We start from the raw sequence: 22,601 nt of genomic DNA, 5'->3' as shown, positions 1-22,601 counted from the left end.
CAATGAGAGATTATCATATTTTGCTGGCCCCATATAGGACCATATCCCTGCCAATTTCTTTTACATATATATGTAATGTGTATTATCTCTCTCACGCACACACACACACACACACACACACACACACACACACACACATATATATATATATATATATATATATGTATATTATACACACACGCATGCATGGAGTATATCATTAATTGGGTGAATCCATGAATAAATGAGTACATATCAAATCCATTCAATAAATGAATCTGATTAACAGCAGCCACCATTCAAATCCAATCAGAATTGTACAATATCATCATTTTAATTTGCTATATATATGTTCGATCCTCCATTCCTTAAAGCAATGTAGTTGATTCATACAACCACAGCTACGGGCCATCGTGCAACACGCAGCCACAATTTTTGTGTAAATACTATTATGCAGCTGGAAGATAAAGACCACAACAGTAACAATCTGAATAATGTTGATTTACAAAGCCAAACAACAAAGGACTCATGATAGCTGCCTCGTTTTAAAAAATGGAAGAGGGAAAACTCTACTCTCCCAAACATAGAAATTAGTTGTATTTTGTCATGGAGTGGTCAAGAAAATGTATTTTTTTTTTAAATTATTATTATTATTTTTCATTAATTCCTTAGCTTTTTTAATTTTTAATTTTTTAATTTTTTAATTTTTTTTTTTTTTGGTTAGGGGTTTTTTAGTGTTTTAATGGTATAGAAGTGTTTTTGTTGTCTCATAAGAGATACCATGGCTTCTAATTAAATGGTGAGGTTGCTCGGCTTGGAATTGAAAGTTCTGATAGGAAGAAATTAATCCTTGTGGTAAAAGACATAAACATTTTAAACAAGCACTTCTATATGGCATTTAGTAATTGGCTCATGATACCAGATAAGCTACATTATGTGGTATATATGCTCCAGGAAATACTTCTCTCAACTATATACCTAACGGGTGTCTTACTGTTCTTTATGGCATGTCAGCTCAACATACAATTAAGCGTTTATACATATATATATATATATATATATATATATATATATATATACACAATCACTTTTACTAAATACAATAGAAGTAAAAAAACGATAAAATAGATAAGGAGACACATATTAAGACACGTAATCTCAATTCACTAGTAAAAATTTTCAATATCCAACGCATGCCATCTCATATGGAGGCAACCTGGCAATTGCTTTTGACAATTCATCAATTCATCATCAAGACTACTTAGCATTGAAGAAACAAATATGTTGTTTATATCCATGGTGATATTTACTAATGATGCTATAGCTGATGTGATGGTAAATACAAAAGTATTCTGAATTTCCCTCATAAGGTTTTGTTTTTAAAATGTCAAGAAAAAATAAATAAAAAACAATTAATGATCAGTATGTAAATTGTTGGTGAGACGATGATTATAGAGTAATGTTGTTTGAAGCAATACTAAAAGTGACAAATTCGTTTAAAAAAAATGAAGAAAAAGGAAAACGGAAATTATATAACTCATTAATGATCCTTGCATTAACTTTTCCTATGTGAAAGTGTTCGGAATTACTTTACTAAAGCATAGCACATAGAATACAGGTTATGCAAAAGCACGTGTAGGTTTAATTGTCCAGTTGCACAGGTGCATACTCCTCTTGCAGCTTCATATACGAGACCAAACCCTCCAAGGCATTGACAGAATTTAATTAATTATTAGAACCAAGTTAACCCACTGTTTCAGGAATTCATTTTGATGGTATATTTAATCGGTGAGTCCAAAACTCGAGTTGATTGAGAACACATTATATAAACTCATTTGAGGTTTAGTATAAGCGGTTAATTATGATAGAGTTAAATCGGAGACTCGTCCGAGTTGACTCGATAAACTTTTATAAGATTTGCATTGACAGCTTTCCTTGCTGTGGCATTTCAGGGCACCAAATGTAACAAGCTTGAGGCCTTAATGATGAGAATCCAGACCCTCCCACAAAAAGACGAACCACCAGCATGGACACCTCTCTCATCTCTTTATCTATCTCGGACTCGTTCACTCAGTTCCACCAAACCCTAACCATCTCTTACAGACGCAGACATAGAGAGTAATAGAAATTCTAGAGTGGAAAGGAAATTTACATTTGGATATTATATACACACATATTTGTATATATATATATATATATATATAGGAATCTTGTTGCTCTGAAGCCGTACATTGAAGAAAAGAATGTTGCATAGTTTTCTTAACTGATTCTCTGAGAGTTTCTTTTCTTTCTCCTTTTTCCAGTTGATTTTCTAGTGTGTAAACTTTTCAAGGTCTTCTATTTCAATCTGTTCACTCTGCAGTGTAGTGAGTGAACTTGTCAAGTCCCTGAAATCAAATCCCGACGAGTTTCGAAAGATGTATGGAGTTCCTGAACCTTGTCAATCTCTTTTGTTATCCCAATATGCAAAGGAGGAAGGTGTAGGTGATGAACAACATTACTTTTATAAGCGCTGCCCAGAAGCTATTTCAAAGGTCAGTTCTTTTGAACAAAAACATATTCAAGACGGTTGTATTTCTTTCGGTGCATTAACCATGTCAAATGTAGGTGCTTGAAGAGATCAAAGAGCTATACAGCATAGCACTTCCACTGATCATGACCGGCCTTCTTGTCTATGGAAAATCAGCCATATCAATGTTCTTCATGGGGAGAATTGGGAAAGAGGCACTGGCTGGAGGGAGTCTGGCAATAAGCATAGCTAACATCTCCGGCTACTCTGTCATTTCCGGTCTCGCTGCAGGCATGGAAGGGATATCCTCCCAAGCTTTTGGAGCGAACAGCTGGCCTCTAATGATTCAAACCCTTCAACGCACTATCATAATTCTCATCATAACCTGTATACCCATTTCGCTTCTTTGGCTCAGTTCTGAAACTTTCTTTCTTTTCTGGGGTCAAAACGCAGCCATTTCCTCCATCGCCACTACTTATCTATCGTACTCAATCCCAACTCTTCTATTCCAATCCCTCATCAATCCTCTCAAGATATACCTAAGAACCCAGAAAATAACTTTCCCTCTTATGCTCAGCTCAGCATTGGCACTCACCATTCACGCACCTATCAACTACTTCCTCGTTTACTACCTCAAACTGGGCATTCGAGCTATTGCTCTGGCCGGTGCCTTAACGGACCTAAATACCCTTCTCACCCTTTTGCTCTATCTATGCTTTTCGGGAATCTACAAAAGATCTTCGTGTCAACCTTGGTCGCTACATTGCTGCTTTAGCGAATTGAAACCCATTCTCTGCCAAGCAATACCAAACTGTATCTCTGTTTGCTTGGAGTGGTGGTGGTACGAGCTCATGATAATTCTCTCGGGCTCTCTGACAAACGCTGCGGAGGCAGTCGCCACCATGGGAATTCTCATACAGGCAACGGCTCTCGTCTATCAATTCCCTTTCGCTCTCAACCAAGCGGCGTCGACGAGGGTCGGAAACGAGCTCGGAGCCAACCGGCCGAGCAGAGCGAGAACGTCGTCGATCGTCGCGTCGTCGTGTGGCGTTTTGACGGGACTCGCGGCAATGTCGTTCATGGTGACGATGCGGAACTCCTGGGGTTACATCTTCACGAACGACAGAGCGATCGTGTCGTTGGCGGCGGCGGCATTGCCAATCGTGGGACTGTGCGAGCTTGGGAATTGCCCGCAGACAACCGCTTGCGGAGTTCTGAGAGGCAGTGCGAGAACAACTTTGGGCGCTTGCATTAATCTGGGCTCGTTCTATGGGGTTGGGTTTCCTGTTGCACTGTTAATGGGCTTTACGATGGATATGGGCTTGTTGGGTTTGTGGTTGGGTTTGTTAGCAGCCCAGATAGTTTGTGTGGCTATCATGGTGGTGGTGTTGATAACGACGGACTGGAAAAAACAGGCAGAGAGAGCCAGAGAGTTGACCGGCATTGATATGGAAGAGGACCAACCAGAGGATTCAACACCTTCTGATCAAGGTTTAGATTCTGATACTCTGCACAACTAGCAATTGGAGATGTTCTGGCTGCTTTTTGTTTGTTTGTTTGTTTTTTTTTTTTTTTTTAGGTATAAGCCCCTATTGGGTAGAAAATAGGAAAAGAGAAAAAGAAATGTTATATTTTTCTTTTGTTTTTTCTTTAAGGAAAGAAAAGAAGAAAAAAAAAAAAAAAACTTCTTTTTTATTTTCTTCAATTTTCTGTTTTGGCCTTTTTGTATCATGTAGTGAAGGAGAGTATTTCTATACAGGGGCCAGTGTTAATTGAAACTTGAAAGTTTGTTTTTGAATACAAAAAGAAAAATCAATGAAGCAGTTCCAGATATGCAATGCAAGAATGAGTTTTGATAAATGGGAAGGATGACCAACTCAACACATTAACCGCTAGTTTACTCCAAATTATATAACAAGTTACAATTTCATCAATTTAGCTGCGTAAGAAAATATATGTGGCGCTAATATCTAATAGAAAATAGAATTCTGGTATATGTAATGTTGTTTCGTGGGCATTGGACCCACAGCTGGTGTGGGCCATAGATGGTGTTATCTCGTGTCTTGGGCCCCATACAGTCCTATGATACCACCCACAATAATGTTAATCCTTTTTAGGTCGTGCCAAACAAGTTGTTTTCAAAACCTTCTGATAATTTCCATTACAGATGAACAAAACTCCACAGAGTACACAGACTTATTTTTAAACTTGTCCAAATCTTATGCGGAAGATAAGTTTTAAGTTTTTATCTTGTATTTAATTTATGTTCATATGCGGCATATAAATTTCAAATTTTGATACTGTATTATGTTCATTTTTCAAGAAATATAAAAACAATCTTTACATTAAATCTCTATATAAAAAATTGTTATTTTGAGCAAAATTGAGGATTATATGGTGGATGATAACCATTTATAATTATTAAATTTTATTAAATAATGAACGAAAACAATAGTATTTTCTTATATATATATATATATATATACAGTAGTTTTCTAATACATAAGATTATAAAAATCTAAAATTTATAAAATTTAATAATTATAACTAGCTAATTTCATTAAACGATGGGCGAAAACAATAGCATTTTCATATATATATATATATATATATATATATTTACAGTAGTTTTCTAATACATAAGATTATAAAAGCTTAAAAATTGTTTTAAACCTGTAAACCTACTATTATACTCCTAAAATTGTTTTAAACCACAATCCGTTGTATTGAATTAAATAACCAACGAATAATGCAGAAACCACGAAAAACTAAAAAAGAAAAAAAAGCCTACATTTCAAACTGAAAAGCTACCCTGGTACATCCAGCGTGTATTGTTGGCCTCGCAGGGCTGCCCAACCTGTTAAGTAATTTTAACGGTGTCAAATAAATAATCTGAAATGCATATCAATATTAAATGATATGTATTAATATTTTATTGGTTAAGATATGATTATAAAGTGAATTTTGAAAAAGAATATAACTATATGAGTCAATTAAATACTAACACATAATATTTTATATATATTTTGATATATTTATTTGATACCTCTAAAACTGTTTGTACAATAATCAATATAAACAAATATTTTTAACAAATTTAATATAAAAAGTGAAAATTATCTAGGAGACCAAATAATCTTCAATTATGATACTATTATGTTACAAAAACAATTCCACCATCAACATAATCTACAATAATGTTACAAATAATATGCAATTATAAAAAGATCCAAAAATCATGCATGATAATGAAAAGACTCAAAATGAAAGTAAGCATACATATATTTGTTTAAAATCATTAAAATTTCACTCAAGTCAAGTATCGTGAACACCTAGAATCAAAGCTTTGTGAAGTCCAGCCGCACCAACCATAGCCGCACCAACCACAGCCACCATTTTGGACAGCCACCATTTTTGACACCACTGCACCGAAAATGGATTATTCAACAATTGTGGGCTCTGCAGAGGCTGTTGTAAGCTTATAAATAGGCTCCATCCCGTTGCATACAACACAAGCCAAGAGAGCAAGCTCAATATTATCCCAAGTGAGGAATATTGAGAGAAAACTCCGAGAGAGAGAGTGTTTAAGTTTCAGAGAGAGCTTGAGAGAATAGTGAGCAATTCCAGAGAGAATTGGAGAGTGTAGAGAGAGGTTCCACGTGAGAATCCTCCATGAGAGAAGTTTGTATTTTTGTATTCTATTTCTAAGAGATTAATAGAATTCTTTTATTTTTCTTCTCATATTTCTTCTCTAACGTGGTCAGAGAACCACAACAAGTGGTATCAGAGCTCCAGGTTGAGAGCTTGGGTTCAAAATTTGAAGAAACAGACCCACTGTTCTTCAGGTTGGTGTTTTGCAAAGTTGCTCAAATAATTAATTTGACAATACCAGGTGAAAGTACACGACGAGACGAGAACAACGAAGTTCACCGGAGAGCAAGAGAGCATCTCACGCGCCCGCACGCGCCGCCTGAAGTTTGCTGCAACAGTTCACGCGCCTCACGCGCCGCACGCGCTGCCTGGAGGTTGAAGACGACCACGTCAGCACCACGTCATCAGCCACGTCAGCGCACCCCTGCCACGTCAGCAGCCACGTCGTCAGCCACGTCATCTGACACGTCATCTGCCACGTGTTGACACGTCAGCACCATCTGCCACGTCATCAATATTTTCTGAAATTACGGAACAGCCCCTGAAGTATTGGAAATTATAGATTGACCCCTGTAGTTTTCTGAAATTACGGTACAGCCCTTGAACTATTGGAAATTACAGATTGACCCCTGTAGTTTCTGTATTTGCAGGTTGACCCAGAAATTTTGTGAAATTACATTTTTGCCCCAAAATTTCTGGTAATTATATTTTGACCCCGGAAGAGTCAAGTCCACCATCTTCGGCCGTTCCGGACGCAACGGTTAACTCTGTTTTGCCAAATTCAGCTCCATTTTTGGTCAAGCCATAATGTCAATGGAAGAATCATCTTCGGGAGCTATGGTTAAGCTCACTGCCACAAATTATACACTTTGGAGACCTCGGATGGAAGATCTCCTCAATTGTAAGGATCTGTTTGATCCTATAGAAGCTAAAGGAGAAAACCCCGATCCCAGCAAAGTAGCAGAATGGAAGAAATTAAATAAGAAAACGATCGGTCAGATCAGGCAATGGATCGACCACAGTGTCTTTCATCATGTAGCGAAGGAAACGGATGCATATGCCCTCTGGACAAAATTGGAGGACATGTACCAGGCCAAGACTGCTCGGAACAAAGCCCTATTGCTTAAGCGATTGGTAAATCTAAAATTACAGAGTGGAACTTCTGTAGCCGAGCACACCAATGAGTTCCAGAGCTTGGTAAATCAACTATCTGCTGTGGATTATCAACTAGGGGATGAGGATCAAGTCCTCCTACTTCTAAGCTCTCTTCCAGACAGTTGGGAGACATTGGTAGTCTCTCTAGGCAATTCAGCCCCGAATGGCAAACTTACTATGTCTATGGTTAAGGATGCCCTATTTAATGAAGAGGCCAGGAGAAAGGACATTGGCATGGATCAGTCACATGCCCTCGTCACAGAGAGAGGAAGACAGCAAAGAGGTAGTCGAGATAGGGGGAGAGGCAGGAGCAAGAGCAGAGGCAGATCTACAGACGGCAGAAAATCATCGTATAAGTGCTATCATTGTGGCCTGGAGGGTCACATGAAGAAGAACTGCAGAAAGTTGTTGAGAGAGCAGAGACTCCAAGGTAATCAGCCGAAGAAGGATGGAGAGACACTAGTCACTTGTACAAGAGAAGTGGCGCTCTGCTCCACCGAAGAAGAGACATGCCTTCATATATCAACCCAAGATGTTGAGTGGGTAGTCGATACTGCAGCATCCTACCATGTCACTCCACACAGAGATTTCTTCAAAACGTACAAAGTAGGAGACTTTGGTACGGTAAAGATGGAAAATTCCAGTTTCGCAAAGATTATGGGAACTGGTGATATTCAGGTAAAAACGAATGCTGGTTGTACAATCACTTTGAAGGATGTCCGTCATGTTCCAGACCTTCGGCTTAATCTACTTTCGGGAGCAGCCTTAGACAAGCAAGACTATGACAACTACTTCAGCAAAGGCACATGGAAAATGACGAAAGGTGCCATAGTTGTCGCCCGAGGACATATTTGTGGAACATTGTACAAGACTCATGTGAAGATATGTGCAGATAGCCTCAATATTACAGAAGGAGAGGCGTCTCAAAATCTGTGGCACCAGAGACTCGGTCACATGAGTGAAAAAAGATTGTCCACTTTGGCAAGGAAGAAGCTTATCACTGTTTGCAAGGATGCTGTGCTAGATCCTTGTAATCACTGCTTGTTTGGTAAGCAACATAGAGTCTCCTTCAGTTCCTCTGCATTGAGAAGATCAGAGTTGCTTAGTCTGGTGCACTCTGATATTTGTGGTCCCATGGAGGTGGAATCATTAGGTGGCAACAAGTATTTCCTGACCTTCATTGATGATGCTTCACGGAAGGTGTGGGTATATTTCTTGAATACAAAGGACCAGGTATTGGATTACTTCAAACTGTTTCATACCATGGTAGAGCGTGAAACAGGAAAGAAGCTGAAATGTCTCCGCTCAGATAATGGAGGCGAGTACACTTCCAAGGAGTTCGATGCCTACTGCAGAAGACACGGCATTCGACATGAAAAGATGGTCCCTCGCACCCCACAACATAATGGAATAGCCGAAAGAATGAACCGAACCATTATGGAAAAGGTCAGAAGTATGATCAGTATGGGTAAGCTGCCAAAGCCATTCTGGGGAGAAGCTGTTCGTGCCGCCTACTATTTAATCAACAGATCACCGTCAGTACCGTTGAATTTTGACATTCCGGAAAAAGTGTGGTCGGGTAAGATTCCCTCCTATTCTCATTTAAGAGTGTTTGATTGTTTAGCTTATGTACATGTATCCAAGGAGCTCAGACAGAAGCTCGATGCAAGATCTACTCTATGCATCTTTATAGGATATGGAGATGAAGAATTCGGATACAGGTTATGGGACCCGAAAACAAAGAAGGTTATTAAAAGCAGGGATGTAGTATTCCATGAAAACCAGAAAATGGAAGACATTGAAAAGCCCAGAATGTCTCCTAATTGTAGTTTTAGTGCCGAGAATTTTTGTCCTAATCCAGCACCAGCACAAATAGCCACAGAGGATAATGAGGTGCATGAAGATATACCAGAAGCAGACCAGGAGGAAGAAAGGGATATTGAGCAGGGGGAGACTCAATCCTCTCAAGCAGCTGCAGGACCATCACAGCGGTCAGATGATGGTACACCTCCTGAAACCAGTGGTTTACAAGTTCGGAGATCTGAGCGAGGCCGAATTCCATCAAAGAGATTTCCAGAATCTGAGTATATTCTGCTTACTGAAGAGGGGGAGCCAGAGAGTTTCCAGGAAGCTGTTTCTCATCAAGAGAAGGAAAAGTGGCTGTAAGCAATGCAAGATGAGATGGAATCCTTGCAGAAAAATCATACTTATGAGTTGGTTGAGCTTCCAACAGGAAAAAAGGCACTAAAGAATAAATGGGTGTTCAAGCTCAAGAAAGATGGCAGCGGAAAGGTGGTGAAACACAAAGCCCGATTGGTGGTCAAAGGATTTCTTCAGAAGAAAGGAATTGACTTTGATGAGATTTTTTCACCAGTAGTAAAAATGACTTCAATTCGAGTCATTTTTGGTTTAGTAGCAAGTCTAAACCTAGAGCTTGAACAGATGGATGTGAAGACAGCATTTCTTCACGGTGATTTACATGAAGAAATCTACATGGAGCAGCCAGAAGGATTTGAGGTTTCAGGGAAAGAAAACCTCGTATGCAAGCTAAAGAAGAGCTTGTATGGCCTCAAGCAAGCACCAAGACAATGGTATAAGAAGTTTGACTCATTTATGGTGAGTCAAGGTTATAAAAGGACTGCAGCAGACCAGTGTGTTTATATTCAAAAATTTTCAGGTGGAAACTTCATTGCACTTTTGCTATATGTGAACGACATGTTAATCGTTGGACAAGATGCAATGAAGATTAGTAAGCTGAAGAAAGAATTGTCTAAGTCCTTTGATATGAAAGACTTAGGACCAGCTCAACAAATTTTGGGAGTGCAAATAATCCGAGACAGGAAGAATAGAAGGTTATGGCTATCTCAAGAGAAGTATGTTGAACGGGTGATAAAAAGATTCAACATGGATAAAGCCAAACCGGTCAGCATTCCACTTGCAAATCATTTCAAGTTGAGTAAGAGATTGTGCCCCTCATCCAAAGAAGAGATAGAGGAGATGGCTTCAGTACCATATTCTTCAGCGGTAGGAAGTCTGATGTATGCAATGGTGTGTACCAGACCAGACATTGCTCATGCAGTAGGTGTTGTGAGCAGATTTCTTTCAAATCCTAGAAAGAAACACTGGGAAGCAGTCAAATGGATTCTCAGGTATCTTAAAGGTACATCGAAGCTGTGCTTGTGCTACGGGGGAGGTGATCCAATCTTAGAAGGCTATACAGATGCAGATATGGCCGGAGACCCTGATAATAGAAAATCTACATCAGGTTATCTCTACACTTTTGCAGGGGGAGCTGTGTCATGGCAGTCAAGATTGCAGAAGTGTGTTGCTTTATCCACTACTGAAGCAGAGTACATTGCCGCAGTGGAAGCGGGTAAGGAAATGTTGTGGTTAAAGCGTTTTCTCACAGAATTGGGCATCAAGCAAGAAGACTACAAGATACATTGTGATAACCAAAGTGCCATGGATTTGAGCAAAAACTCAATGTATCATTCTCGTACAAAGCACATTGACATCCGCTATCATTGGATACGCGAAGTAATAGATCAACAGTTGCTGAAACTGATGAAAATTCACACAAAAGAGAATCCAGCAGATATGCTAACAAAAGTTGTTGCTCAAGAGAAGCTGAAGCTATGCAGAGACATAGCTGGAATAGATGGCAGATGACCATCAGTTTTAAATGCGGCTGGAGGGGGAGAATTGTGAAGTCCAGCCGCACCAACCACAGCCACCATTTTGGACAGCCACCATTTTTGACACCACTGCACCGAAAATGGATTGTTCAACAATTGTGGGCTCTGCAGAGGCTGTTGTAAGCCTATAAATAGGCTCCATCCCGTTGCATACAACACAAGCCAAGAGAACAAGCTCAATATTATCCCAAGTGAGGAATATTGAGAGAAAACTCCGAGAGAGAGAGTGTTTAAGTTCCAGAGAGAGCTTGAGAGAAGAGTGAGCAATTCCAGAGAGAATTGGAGAGTGTAGAGAGAGGTTCCACGTGAGAATCCTCCATGAGAGAAGTTTGTATTTTTGTATTCTATTTCTAAGAGATTAATAGAATTCTTTTATTTTTCTTCTCATATTTCTTCTCTAACGTGGTCAGAGAACCACAACAAGCTTCACCAACCAAACAAGAGCTTCACCGACCAAATCAACAATGTCGATCTCAAATCCTTAGAGAATCGTAAAAACAAATCTAGAAGTTACAAATCCATACTTGGGAAAACATGAAGAGAAAAAGGAATCTAAAGTCAAAATCAAAAGCTCTTACGATAGATTTCATAAAGAAAAAAAATAAAAAGCCAACTTACACCAATTTATATAGCAGCCTATTGAATGGAAAAAAGCTCTTTCTACAAGTTTTGACGACTACATTGGTGATTCGCCTCAACAATTACTTTGGTGCTGAAGGTGAGAAGTGCAAAGACTGAGAGCGTTTCACATTTTTGCAGATGAGATTCGCGAAGCTGGTTTGGCTTTGAAAGAAAAAGAAAATAATAAACAGAAAAAAAAAAAAGAAATTGGTAAAGCTTTCTGTGTTTCATGTCTTAACCAAACAATAAAAAAACAGAAACAGATAAAGGGTTGCCAAATGTGTTTATGTTTTCTTTTTCTTTTTCCTTTTTTTTAAAAAAAAAAAAAAAGTAAAACAGTAAAATGGATCTCGTTAACAGATGGACCCTAAATTGCTACTTATGTACAAAAATCAAATTAATGTGCGTTTTATCATTGCTCATTTTCAAAATTACCATTTTCATTATGTATTTAGAATGGGCTATACATGTAAAATATATGTTATTAGAGTCTCTACCGAAGAGTGGCAAACATTGTATCATATTTATCGATCCTTTATCAATCAAACATCTGGAGCATTTAATGAAAATCATAATCAAAATTACTTAATTCCAAGGAATTACGTAATTTTAATTGGAACTCATTCTAATAGTTGATATATATTTTCTATATTCACTGAATATTAATAATTAAGGAATATATATTGTTCTTTTTTATTTAAAAATATAATATGGAAGAATATATATTATCCTTATGACGTATGGAAAATCGTGTCCTCACCATTATATTCTCTGCATGAGAGGTTTCTTTGTGCCTTGAAGGTCCGTTTGTTATTCTTAACTAAATGAAATTGGACTGGATCCAATTCCGACCAAAAGCCCATTGGACAAGATATAAAATATTCTAGTCTAAACGAATCTAATCATATTCAACAAGTTAATGAGTCATTATTATACATAGATAAATCTTTATGTCTTTATATATGCGTTGCTAACCGATAAGGATCATCCCAATCATATATTTTATCTTCTAAATCATATCAAAAACTAAAATTTAAAATTTAATTATTGATTATATATAAATCTAATAATATATTAAAAAGGTAAAATAAATTCTGTAAGAACATAAATAACCGTAAAATATTTTTAAGGATCCGTTTGGTATAGTTGATGAAAGTAGAGCTTTAGTTTATAGAGTTTTGTATAATAAATCTTTTTGAAAAAGAATTTTTATTAAAAAACTAATAAGTGTTTTGTTATAAATAAAAAAGTTGCATTAAACTATATTAATGAGCCTTTTGGGAGAGCTTTTTTTTAGATTAAAAGCTCTACTAGAAAGTTAAAAACTCTTTTATCAAAAAATAAAGATGTTTGTCAAAAGTCAATAAGTATTTATTGATAAAAAAAATAAGCTTTTTTAAGCTGTTTTAGATAAGCTCAAATTTTGAACTTATCTAAAAAAATTCTTTTCTTTTACCTTATATGAAAATTTAATAAGTATTTAATATAGTTTAATAAGCATTTAATGCAGCTTTTTTATTTACAATCAAACACTTATTAGCTTTTTAATAAAAGTGTTTTTTCAAAAATATCTATTATATAAAGCTCTACAGACTCAAGCTTTACTTTCATTAGTTATACTAAACAAATCCTAGATGCTTATTAAATTTCAATATAAGGTAAAAGAAAAAAAAAATTTAGAAAAGTTTAAATTTTGAGCTTTTTTAAAACAATTTTAAAAAGTTCATTTTTTTATCAATAAATACTTATTAATTTTTGTCAAACACCTTTATTTTTTGATAAAAAAGCTTTTGATCTTCCAGTAGAGCGTTTAAGCCAAAAAAAAAAAAATCCTGCCAAACAAAGCCTAAATCTCATCTCTTAAGTCATTTAAAAGCTAAAAACCATGAGGTGGACTATATATGGTATTTCCCTTATTTTACTTTTTGAAATAAAGTGTTCTAGTTAAAATATATTATCTTCTAGAATAAATAACTAGCTATTTAACTAAATACTTTTTTACTAATTAAAAAAAAAGAAATAAATACTTTTTTAAGCTGGAATCTTTCACATCCAACATAAAGAAACAAAATTACAAAATATTTTTCTTCTATGAAAATAGGAAGGAAAAAAATGGTGGTGAAGATCATCTACTTGCTTAAATAAATAACTTCACTATGTATGTTTTCCTCATATTAATTTCTTTCTTAATCAATTTTATCAAGTTGTATATATTCAGGAATAAATAATGACCACATGATTGACCAAAAAAAAACTTAGGGGTTATATTCCTTTACCAATTCAATTAGAATCTTACGTGTATCCATATGTATATGTTTATAATATTTATAATGTAGGGAGGGTCACAACGTGGGTATCCGGGTCTTGTTAAGCGTAATAGAACATTAGTAAGAGTAAGACGCATATGCCCACCTGCAGTAGTATAGATGCATTAGAATTATTATTTTCATTCGCTTCCTTTGTTATTCAAATATCGAGGATGATAATTTTTTCACTCTCATATTGTTGTTTTTTCTTTTAAGGGGAATATCATTGACCCCTGAGGTTTGCAAAAATATATCTAATCTTCTAAAATTTCAAAATCCTAGATCCATTGCTTATCAACCCAACACTTAATTTATATTATGAAAATTTACTTTTTAGCTAATTTGACATATAAAAAGTCTGTTTTCCCCTTGTATGGGTGGCGATATATAGCAAATTAAAATTTTGTCATCTGGTCATTGTGTTGTACAAAATGAAATAAATACATAAAATGCAAACCAATATACATTTCAAATACTTCATTTATTATCAAGGGCTAAACATATTTTTCATAAGTTAATATGCTTAAAATGTAAAAGTTTGAACAAATGCTATGGTGGATGACATTTTTTATTTTATTTTAATCAAGTTATAATAATTAATATATCTTTATTTGAGATTTGTTTCGATTTTATAACCTTCTAGTTATAGATGTGAATGATACGTGTTGTTATTAACCTAGTTGACCTTTTATTTGACAAGTTCTCCTTAAAAGAATTAAAGAATACGCTTTCTTTCATTTTCCATGACCACGTCATGACAAATGTAATTGCCGAAAGGAATGCCCCAAGAAGCAATCAACTTGTTCAGAAAGAATATTTCCCTTTTTACTTTCTCTTTTTGCAGCAGCTTTTACGCCTTTACGCACCTTGTTCTATCTCGTCATCAATTTGGAATGGAATTCTCCAAAGCTGCGTGAATGTGACATAGGAATATAACACAATACAAATAACAATGTCCATATGTAATCTTCTTTATTCACTAGGAATGAGAATAATGAAGAACAGCGTCTATGCCATAATCACAATATACATATATTATTCGATGGAGGCCTTTTTGAAGGGGATAAAAAAGCTACTAAAATGTATCCAACAATACGTGTATATATATATACAGATTTGTTTCACATCTTTGTATACTTCTTTTAGTTTTAACAAATCTCACAAAAAAAAAAAAAAAAACCCCACCAATAAAAAGAAAAGAAAAGAAAATGTCGGGTACTTTCAGCTTTCTCAACTTTATTTCCTCACGTTCAACAACGAAGCAAAAAAGCAGGAAAGCACGATCAGAAAATTCATCACAAATAAGAACAGAAAGCATGTCATCATCAAACAGGAGTTTCGAGCCAACCATGGAGGAGATGAAATGGGCGTTCAATAAATTCGACACCAACAACGACGGCAAGATCAGCCCGGAAGAGTACAAATTGGCAATGAAAGCTCTCGACCGAGAGATAGCAGACTCAGAGGTAACCAAAGCGTTCCAGCTGATCGATACCGATGGAGATGGAGCCATCGAATTCAAAGAGTTCGTGGAGATGTTCAAAATGGGAGGCGGAGCAAATGCAGCTGAGATTCAGAACGCATTCAGGGTGTTTGATTTGGATGGAGATGGGAAAATAAGTGCTAAGGAACTGTCTCAGGTGATGAAGAAGCTAGGAGAGAGTTGCAGCATGAAAGCTTGCCATAACATGGTCAAAGGTGTTGATAGTGATGGGGATGGTTTTATAGACGTTGATGAATTTACCAGGATGATGTCATCTACTGGCATTAAAACTACTAATTAATTAGAACTACAATTACATTGATGTATGTGATCTTTTAATTTCATGTCATTTTATAAACTTCTAATAAGATGTTGTTGTATGCATGCCTTAGGATTAGATTTTATGAAACCTTTTGAACTGGCATGCACGTATGTTTTAGTTGTTATAATATTCATATATATATATATATATATGCAGCTATACATATGTCGACAAATATAGGCATGTCTTGTGTATTGGCGGACTACATGATGTTCAATCTCGTATAATCTAGATATAAATTAGGAAATAATTTAAATGTAATAATAGTAATTTTATAACGTTTTGATCTTTTTAGAGTAATGACAAGGTTTGAAAGAACAAATTAAGCATGCTAAACCAAGAATAGTTTAAAAATAAATGACTTTTTATGAGGTTAAGAAGGACAAATCTCCTACCAGAAAGGTAAATTATGATAATTAGTATGGGCGGACACGAGGCACTAGTAAGCTATTTAATGTTTAATTTCATATTTCTCATATATAAATCAAAGGCTTGTTCAAATATAATAATAGTTATCCTTATAATGTTAGCTTTTTCAGAACGAGTAGCTTCAAAATTCAAAAAAATTCTAATTTAAAAGTATTTAAATGTGAGCAATCCAAAAATAGACGATTTTCTAAAAAACTATATATATATATATATATGAATATAAATATAAATTGCCCTTTTATGGTTTCTTATTAGCTGGATACTGTTCATATAACAAAACATAAGTTATATTTATGGATGTATGTATGTATATGTATGGTTAGAATTTACTCTTAAAATTTGGATGTGCAGCTTGAATTAATGGATTCAAGGAGGCAAAAGAAAAGACAAAATAAATTTAATAATATAAGGAAATAAAAATAAAAAAATAATTAAAACAATTTATGCAATTTTTGTTGTTTACAGTAATAACCTACATAAAATATTTCTTAAATAAATATTATGCAGGATAATTTGGGAATATTAAAAAGTTTCAATACTTTTTTTTTTCTTCATTTTTCTGTCAATTGGTGTGGAAGACTAAATTGATTAAATTAATTTGTAAATATACATTATAACTGCTTCTCTTTTTGATCTTTTATTTTCCACTCATTTTAATCGTTAAAATAGGGATTATTTCCTTTTCTTTCCCTCCTATTCCATCAAAACATAATGTTAAAATTTTTCATCCATCCAAAAAATTAAGTAAAATTAAAAGTTAAATATTTTTTCAAAAAAAAAAAAAAAGGAGAAGAAGAGAGAGAGAACAGTGATATAGGTAAATGAAAAATGAGATGCAAAAATTACCATTGCACCGTAAAGCAGTAATTCTCCATCCTAAATTAACTTGTCAATGTTGGGAAATGGATCGTCTTATATAGAGAATTGGCTAAATTAATTAACAATAATTCATGTTTTTCTTGTTTATTTATTTTGTAATTTGGTCGAGAGGGGAAGGATGAGGAATCAATGGAAAGGGTAAGGGAACTTGGATGGATCTTGCCAGTATAAGATTTCAAAATAAATCTGACAATTGATTTATCCAGTCCAAACACTGATTAACCTAAGTCAATGGAAAAGGACCTTAGATGGGTCCAATTCAAATTAATCATACTACCAAAAAAAAAAAAAAACAAATTGGAAATAAAATTATGTCTTTTCCTCCAACAACAATGAACGAATCTTTTGCCATTGGTTACCTGGCCATAAAAAGTATTTGGTCTTAGCCAGCAATATTTATGAACAATAAAAGGAACTCTAACTGGTCCGGTTTTATATGTTGCTAAACCCTTTTATTAGAAACGTTTCTAGTTCTATCAACGCAGAGGAGGATGTGATTACATTACCCCCCAAAAAAAAAAAAACAAAAAACAAAAAAACAAAAAAACCAAAACAAAAACAAAAAAGGAAGGATGTGATAATGTCAGAACTTCTTTTCACTAATCCATCAATTCGATTTTCTTGGGCTGCCTTACCCATCAAACAACGGACCAACTTAAAAGAAAAGGCCGATTCGATCTAAGTTGGGCCCATTTTACCTTGTCTGTCCTACCCAGGGCCCATAAATAGTGCAATTATTTCTTTAATTGGGCCCAGCACAAGGCCTGAACTGGCTTTTTTTTTGTTTTTATTTTATGGCACGTTGGATGTGGCTGTTAGAGGTGACTGTCTATGGAATTTCAAGGGAGGACCTGATTTTATTACCCAAAAAATAAATAAAACTTTACGCGTTCCAACATTAAATCCTTCTAATCTCATCCCTCTGGCTCCCCCCTCGATAACCAAAAACTTTACGATTTCCAACATTATTTTTAAAATAACATACTTGGTTAAAGGCTTTTTTGGATTTTGATGTACGGTGATGGATAATCTTTAACCAGTTGACTAACTCTTTCAATATGTATAAAATACTAAAGTTTACAACTGGATTTATTAGATCTATGAACCTTCTTTTACAAGGAATTTTCCATTGATTTGTGTGAAAGTAACCTCTCAAACTCAAAAACCCATCTCCAAGACGTTGTAACCTGTTCTAATTTATTTTTAATTTTTTAAATTTTGGAACTCAAGTCACTTGTCTCTTAAGCTTACGTACACACACAAATATGTGGCTTGGAGCAATCGGAGCTTGAATGGCATAGTGAGGAGCTAAAGCATGTGATATATTCAGGGCACTAACTCTAGCTGCAAATAAAAAATGAGGGTAGCAGATGAAAAACATGGTCAAAAAACAAAAAAGTTGGTCATTTTTTTCTTCTTATCGAAATATCAGATAAAGAGCCAGAATTAATATAGCACAAACACAGAACTCTATATGAGAAATGTACTGAACAACCAAACAAAATCTCAGTTTGTATGATTGGATATCAAGTCCAAGTTCTTGCTCACGACAGGGGAGACCGGGATTCATAAGCTTTTACACAAACTGCTCAATAAAGCATTTCACGCTTCAAAAATTCATTGTGTTTTGACTTGTCCTTATCTGTAACCATTCTTGTGGGGAATCATACAAGGTGTCAAAACCCCATTTGATTGCCCACTTGAATATAAAAAATTGGAAGAAAAACAAAAAAAATAAAACAGTTTTTTTTTTTTTTTTTTTAAACCATGTGAGTGACAACCATGTCCTTTTGGGTGCAACTTGAATTTAGGTCTTTGATTTCCCATTTCATTATATATTCTGCCCTGCATTTATCTACGTGTTAGACCCACCAGTACCGAAGTGTACTAAAAGCCCTTTAAAAGCAGACGCTCCTCCCTCTTTTAACTCTGAGCAATTGTGGTTCCAAAACGACAAGATCCAGTATATATAGTTTAAGCGATAAACTGAAAAAAGGTTAATTTAAATTTATCCATAATTCCTTTTTATTTTAATAGAAAGAAAAACCCATAAAGAGGTTAATCAGGATTGCAATCCAAATCCGAATGCTCAATTTGTTTGACAGCATGCTTTTTCTCTTTGCCAACCAAAATAGTTCATATTTTATTAGATTCTCCGTATCTGTTTGTCATATATATTACTCGTAATTAAAAAAGCAGAATATATTTGCTCTGATATTATTGCACTTACTTGAGTATTTACCTATTTGATTCCTTTTATGATTTGTGGTTTTCTTATTATTTTGCTAGGATTTAAAATCCTTTGTTTTGTTCTTTATCTTCTTTGAAATTGATAAAGCACATGTTCCACATGAGTTTTGAACCTAGACATTAAGGATGAAGTTAGTACTAACATTTGAATTTGTTTTCTTTGCATTGTCATAAAAATTTCATAACTTTTTTCCTTTTTGGGGCTTACTTTTTCACATAATTTGGGATTATCTTATTAGGATGAATGATTACTTTCTATCAGCTTAAAAAAAAAAAAAATTATTTTTCATGTCTTTCTGTACTCATTAATTACCCTCTCTTGTTTGGTGAATAGATATTAATTACTCTCACAAAAACAAAATTTTGGTTGAATTAATTGTAGGTTAGTCGAATTTTCTTTTTTCTCAATAAAAACTAACTGTATAAGTTTCTAAATATATATGTTTTTGGTAGATAAACAAGTATCTATGTGGTGCTATCAAATAAGGCCAATACCATCTCAAGAAGGGAAGGCTTTGCACGTGGCCACGTGATTCCTTCCATTATTACTCAAGCACCACAAATAAACTGATTTGAAGAGTGGGGGGGAAGAATGTCATATTTTATATTTTACAATTTCTTTTTTTAATACTTATTAAAGCAACTTTAATTCGCAAAATTACCTGCCTCAGTATCAGCAATAGAGTGCCCTAAAAAGTAAAAACCCGAGTAGCTTGTTTTTTTTGTCTTTCTCTCTTTTTGTTTTAAGACTTTTGAAACATTAATTACGCTTTTGTTTATTATATTTTCATTTTTTTTTAATAAAAATATTTTAATCAAAGCCAAAACCCAGATCACATGGTCCCTTTGATCCGTCGGTATCACCAGCTCATTCACTGCCAAATTTTACTTAGCAGTCAAAGCTTGGTCAAGCTTGCCCATGCATGCCAACCCTTCTTCTCTCTCTGTACTCTGCCACTCTCTCTTTCTCTCTCTTCTTCTCTACCTTCAAGCATTTAAATCATTTTTTTTTTTTTTTTCTCTTACATCTTCAGAGAACCCGATACCCAAGTGCTTTAAATGTTGCTGTCTTTCCACTTTCCATTTTTTCTTTCATCCTCATCTATCAAGCCGAAGCTGATCATTTATACAACTGTCGTCTTCCTTTTATCTGCCTTAAATGATGTTCATCTTTTGATATTGGAAAAAAAAAACTTTTTTTCACTTTCTGTAGATTAATTTTTTCTGGGTTCATATAAACTTTCACATAATTGAAGAAAAAGTTTGTGAAAATGGTACACTCGATGCTTTTTCAGTATTCACTGCTACATTCATACCATTCTTGCGTTATGCATGCATATAATGGATTCTGTTTTTCGAATTAACTTTTTCTGAACAGAGTCTTTGTTAAAGACTGCTATTTTGGATATACTTCACTAGAAGGTTAAAGATATTATTCTTTTAGGGTTAAGAGAGACTGTACTAAAAATAAGAAAAAAAAAAAAATATATATATATATATATATATATATATATATAATGATAACATATATAACTAGTTTCAACGAAGGACAATTTCTTAGAATCTTCGTAAAAGCCATTTTAAAAAATAACTCGGTAGAAGCATGCAACAAGATAAAAGGATTGGCTCTTGAAGACAGAGTTTTATACATTTATTTATTTATTATTATTATTTATTTATTATTTTTGCTTGGATCCAAGTGGTGGGGAAAGAAAAAGAGAGCTTCTTGGCAACTTCACCTACATGCAAGGAAAAGAAAATGGTGAAACTTTGTTGGGTGAAATTGAGACTATTTGCAAGATTTGCCATCGTTAATTTTTTTTTATTTATTATTATTTTTTTTCCTTTGAATGCCCCCAATTTATTCGTGTCATGACAAAAAACATCACATCATGGCAGCATGCATAAAAATAAATAAATATATATTTCAAAAAGATTTAAAAATGTAAAAATGTACTTGAAAAGGATCTTCTTTCTGAGATATAAATACTAGCATAGTGGATGGGTTTTAACTTCTAAACAGTAGAAGGTCCTGGTCAAGAATAAATTTAGGGCTTCTCTCTTTTCTATTTTTTTTTTTTTTTCAGCTTTTTGTTTTTTCTTACTTTAGTCTCTCTTATTTATTTAGTTTCCCTCATGTTGTTCTGAAAGCCCATGGCATGTTTAGACATGTATAATTCCGAGCACAAGGGTCACTATGCTCCCATGAGCCCAAGAATCTCTTTCTCAAATGATTTTGTTGATGCCCAACAAGCTATTAGGCAAGAAATTATTAGAAGCTCCAGAGAAACAGCACCAGTTTCATCAGACTTTGAATTCTCAGTGACAAATTCTTCAATGATGAGCGGGGCCGATGAGCTTTTCTTCAAAGGAAGGCTGTTGCCGTTTAAGGATAATTATAGTAATAATAACCAGATGCAGAAAACGACCACTTTGAGAGATGAACTTCTTGTTGAAGACGATAATGATCATGCTGACGTGTCATTGAGGCCACCAAAAGGGTCTATGAAGTGGAAAGGGCTTCTGGGTCTGAAGAGAAGTAACCACATTGGGTCTAAGAAAGCTGAAAAGAGTAGTGATGGCTCCTCTTTAGATGGAAGAAGGTCTGGTTTGGTGCATGAACATGCGCATGGTAGCAAGACCTCACAGGTTAGAAAAACAGACTGTGATTTCTTTTTCATTTTTCCTTTTTTGTTTTTTTTTTAATTTATTTATTTTGTCTGAAGTGTTATTGTTATTTGTTGCAGGAGCTGTTGAATGAAGGAGGGTCTAGTAGCAGAGACGTGGAGATTGGATTATAGTTTGCCTCGTTGGGTGGTCGTTGGGGGTTTAATGATTGGTAGAGGCGTGGGACTTTTTACTTTTTATTTTTATTTTTTTCTTTTGTAAGAGAAAAATTGGCGGTGATAGTTCTTTTTAGTTTAAATCAGAAGTTTTTGGGTAGTTTAGAGTTGGTGAAATGTGTTAGCAGGTGGGGGGATTTTAACTTGTAATATTTTTCCTGTGTATTATTTCGGTATTAAAATCAGAGAGAGTATCACCGTTTCTGATTAATTTGTTTTGATTCTCAGAAGGTTTCGTCTTTATTTTTTGGCTGTTCAGTGTACAAAAATATATTTGCAGTTGAACAACCTCTGTGTCATGTGAAGCTCCTCCTATATCCTTTCTTTTTTTCTGTTTTTTGTTTTTTTGTTTTTCTTTTTTAGGTTTTTGGAACTAGTACTCATACAAGTCTCGTTCTAATCAACTTTTTTTATTCATAATCCTACTAAAGAGGATTTTGTTTTTCTTCCTTATCTTTCTGTATGTTGGATCTACTATC

At 34.7% G+C, this 22,601-nt stretch overlaps 3 protein-coding genes across 3 annotated transcripts; all 3 read left to right on the top strand.

The window, feature by feature from the left end:
* Positions 1-2,396: 2,396 nt before the first annotated feature.
* Positions 2,397-4,150, top strand: LOC107424766 (protein DETOXIFICATION 48). The gene is made up of 2 exons (XM_016034623.3): positions 2,397-2,513; positions 2,587-4,150. Exons 1-2 carry the CDS (start codon positions 2,397-2,399, stop codon positions 4,006-4,008), a joined length of 1,539 nt encoding a protein of 512 aa, XP_015890109.2. The 3' UTR covers positions 4,009-4,150.
* Positions 4,151-15,046: 10,896 nt separating this feature from the next.
* On the top strand, positions 15,047-15,915 carry LOC125423840 (calmodulin-like protein 30). The gene has a single exon (XM_048479420.2). The coding sequence runs from the start codon at positions 15,125-15,127 to the stop codon at positions 15,698-15,700; it is 576 nt and encodes a 191-aa protein (XP_048335377.1). The 5' UTR covers positions 15,047-15,124; the 3' UTR covers positions 15,701-15,915.
* A 5,381-nt stretch (positions 15,916-21,296) lies between these two features.
* LOC107424790 (uncharacterized) lies at positions 21,297-22,410 on the top strand. The gene is made up of 2 exons (XM_016034651.4): positions 21,297-21,928; positions 22,027-22,410. The coding sequence occupies exons 1-2, from the start codon at positions 21,434-21,436 to the stop codon at positions 22,078-22,080; spliced, it is 549 nt and encodes a 182-aa protein (XP_015890137.1). The 5' UTR covers positions 21,297-21,433; the 3' UTR covers positions 22,081-22,410.
* The last annotated feature ends 191 nt before the right edge of the window (positions 22,411-22,601 follow it).

This window comes from Ziziphus jujuba, chromosome 7, assembly GCF_031755915.1.
Source record: "Ziziphus jujuba cultivar Dongzao chromosome 7, ASM3175591v1".
NCBI lineage: Eukaryota > Viridiplantae > Streptophyta > Magnoliopsida > Rosales > Rhamnaceae > Ziziphus > Ziziphus jujuba.
Note: the sequence above shows the minus strand (reverse complement) of the source record. Positions and strands in the feature narration are given on the sequence as shown.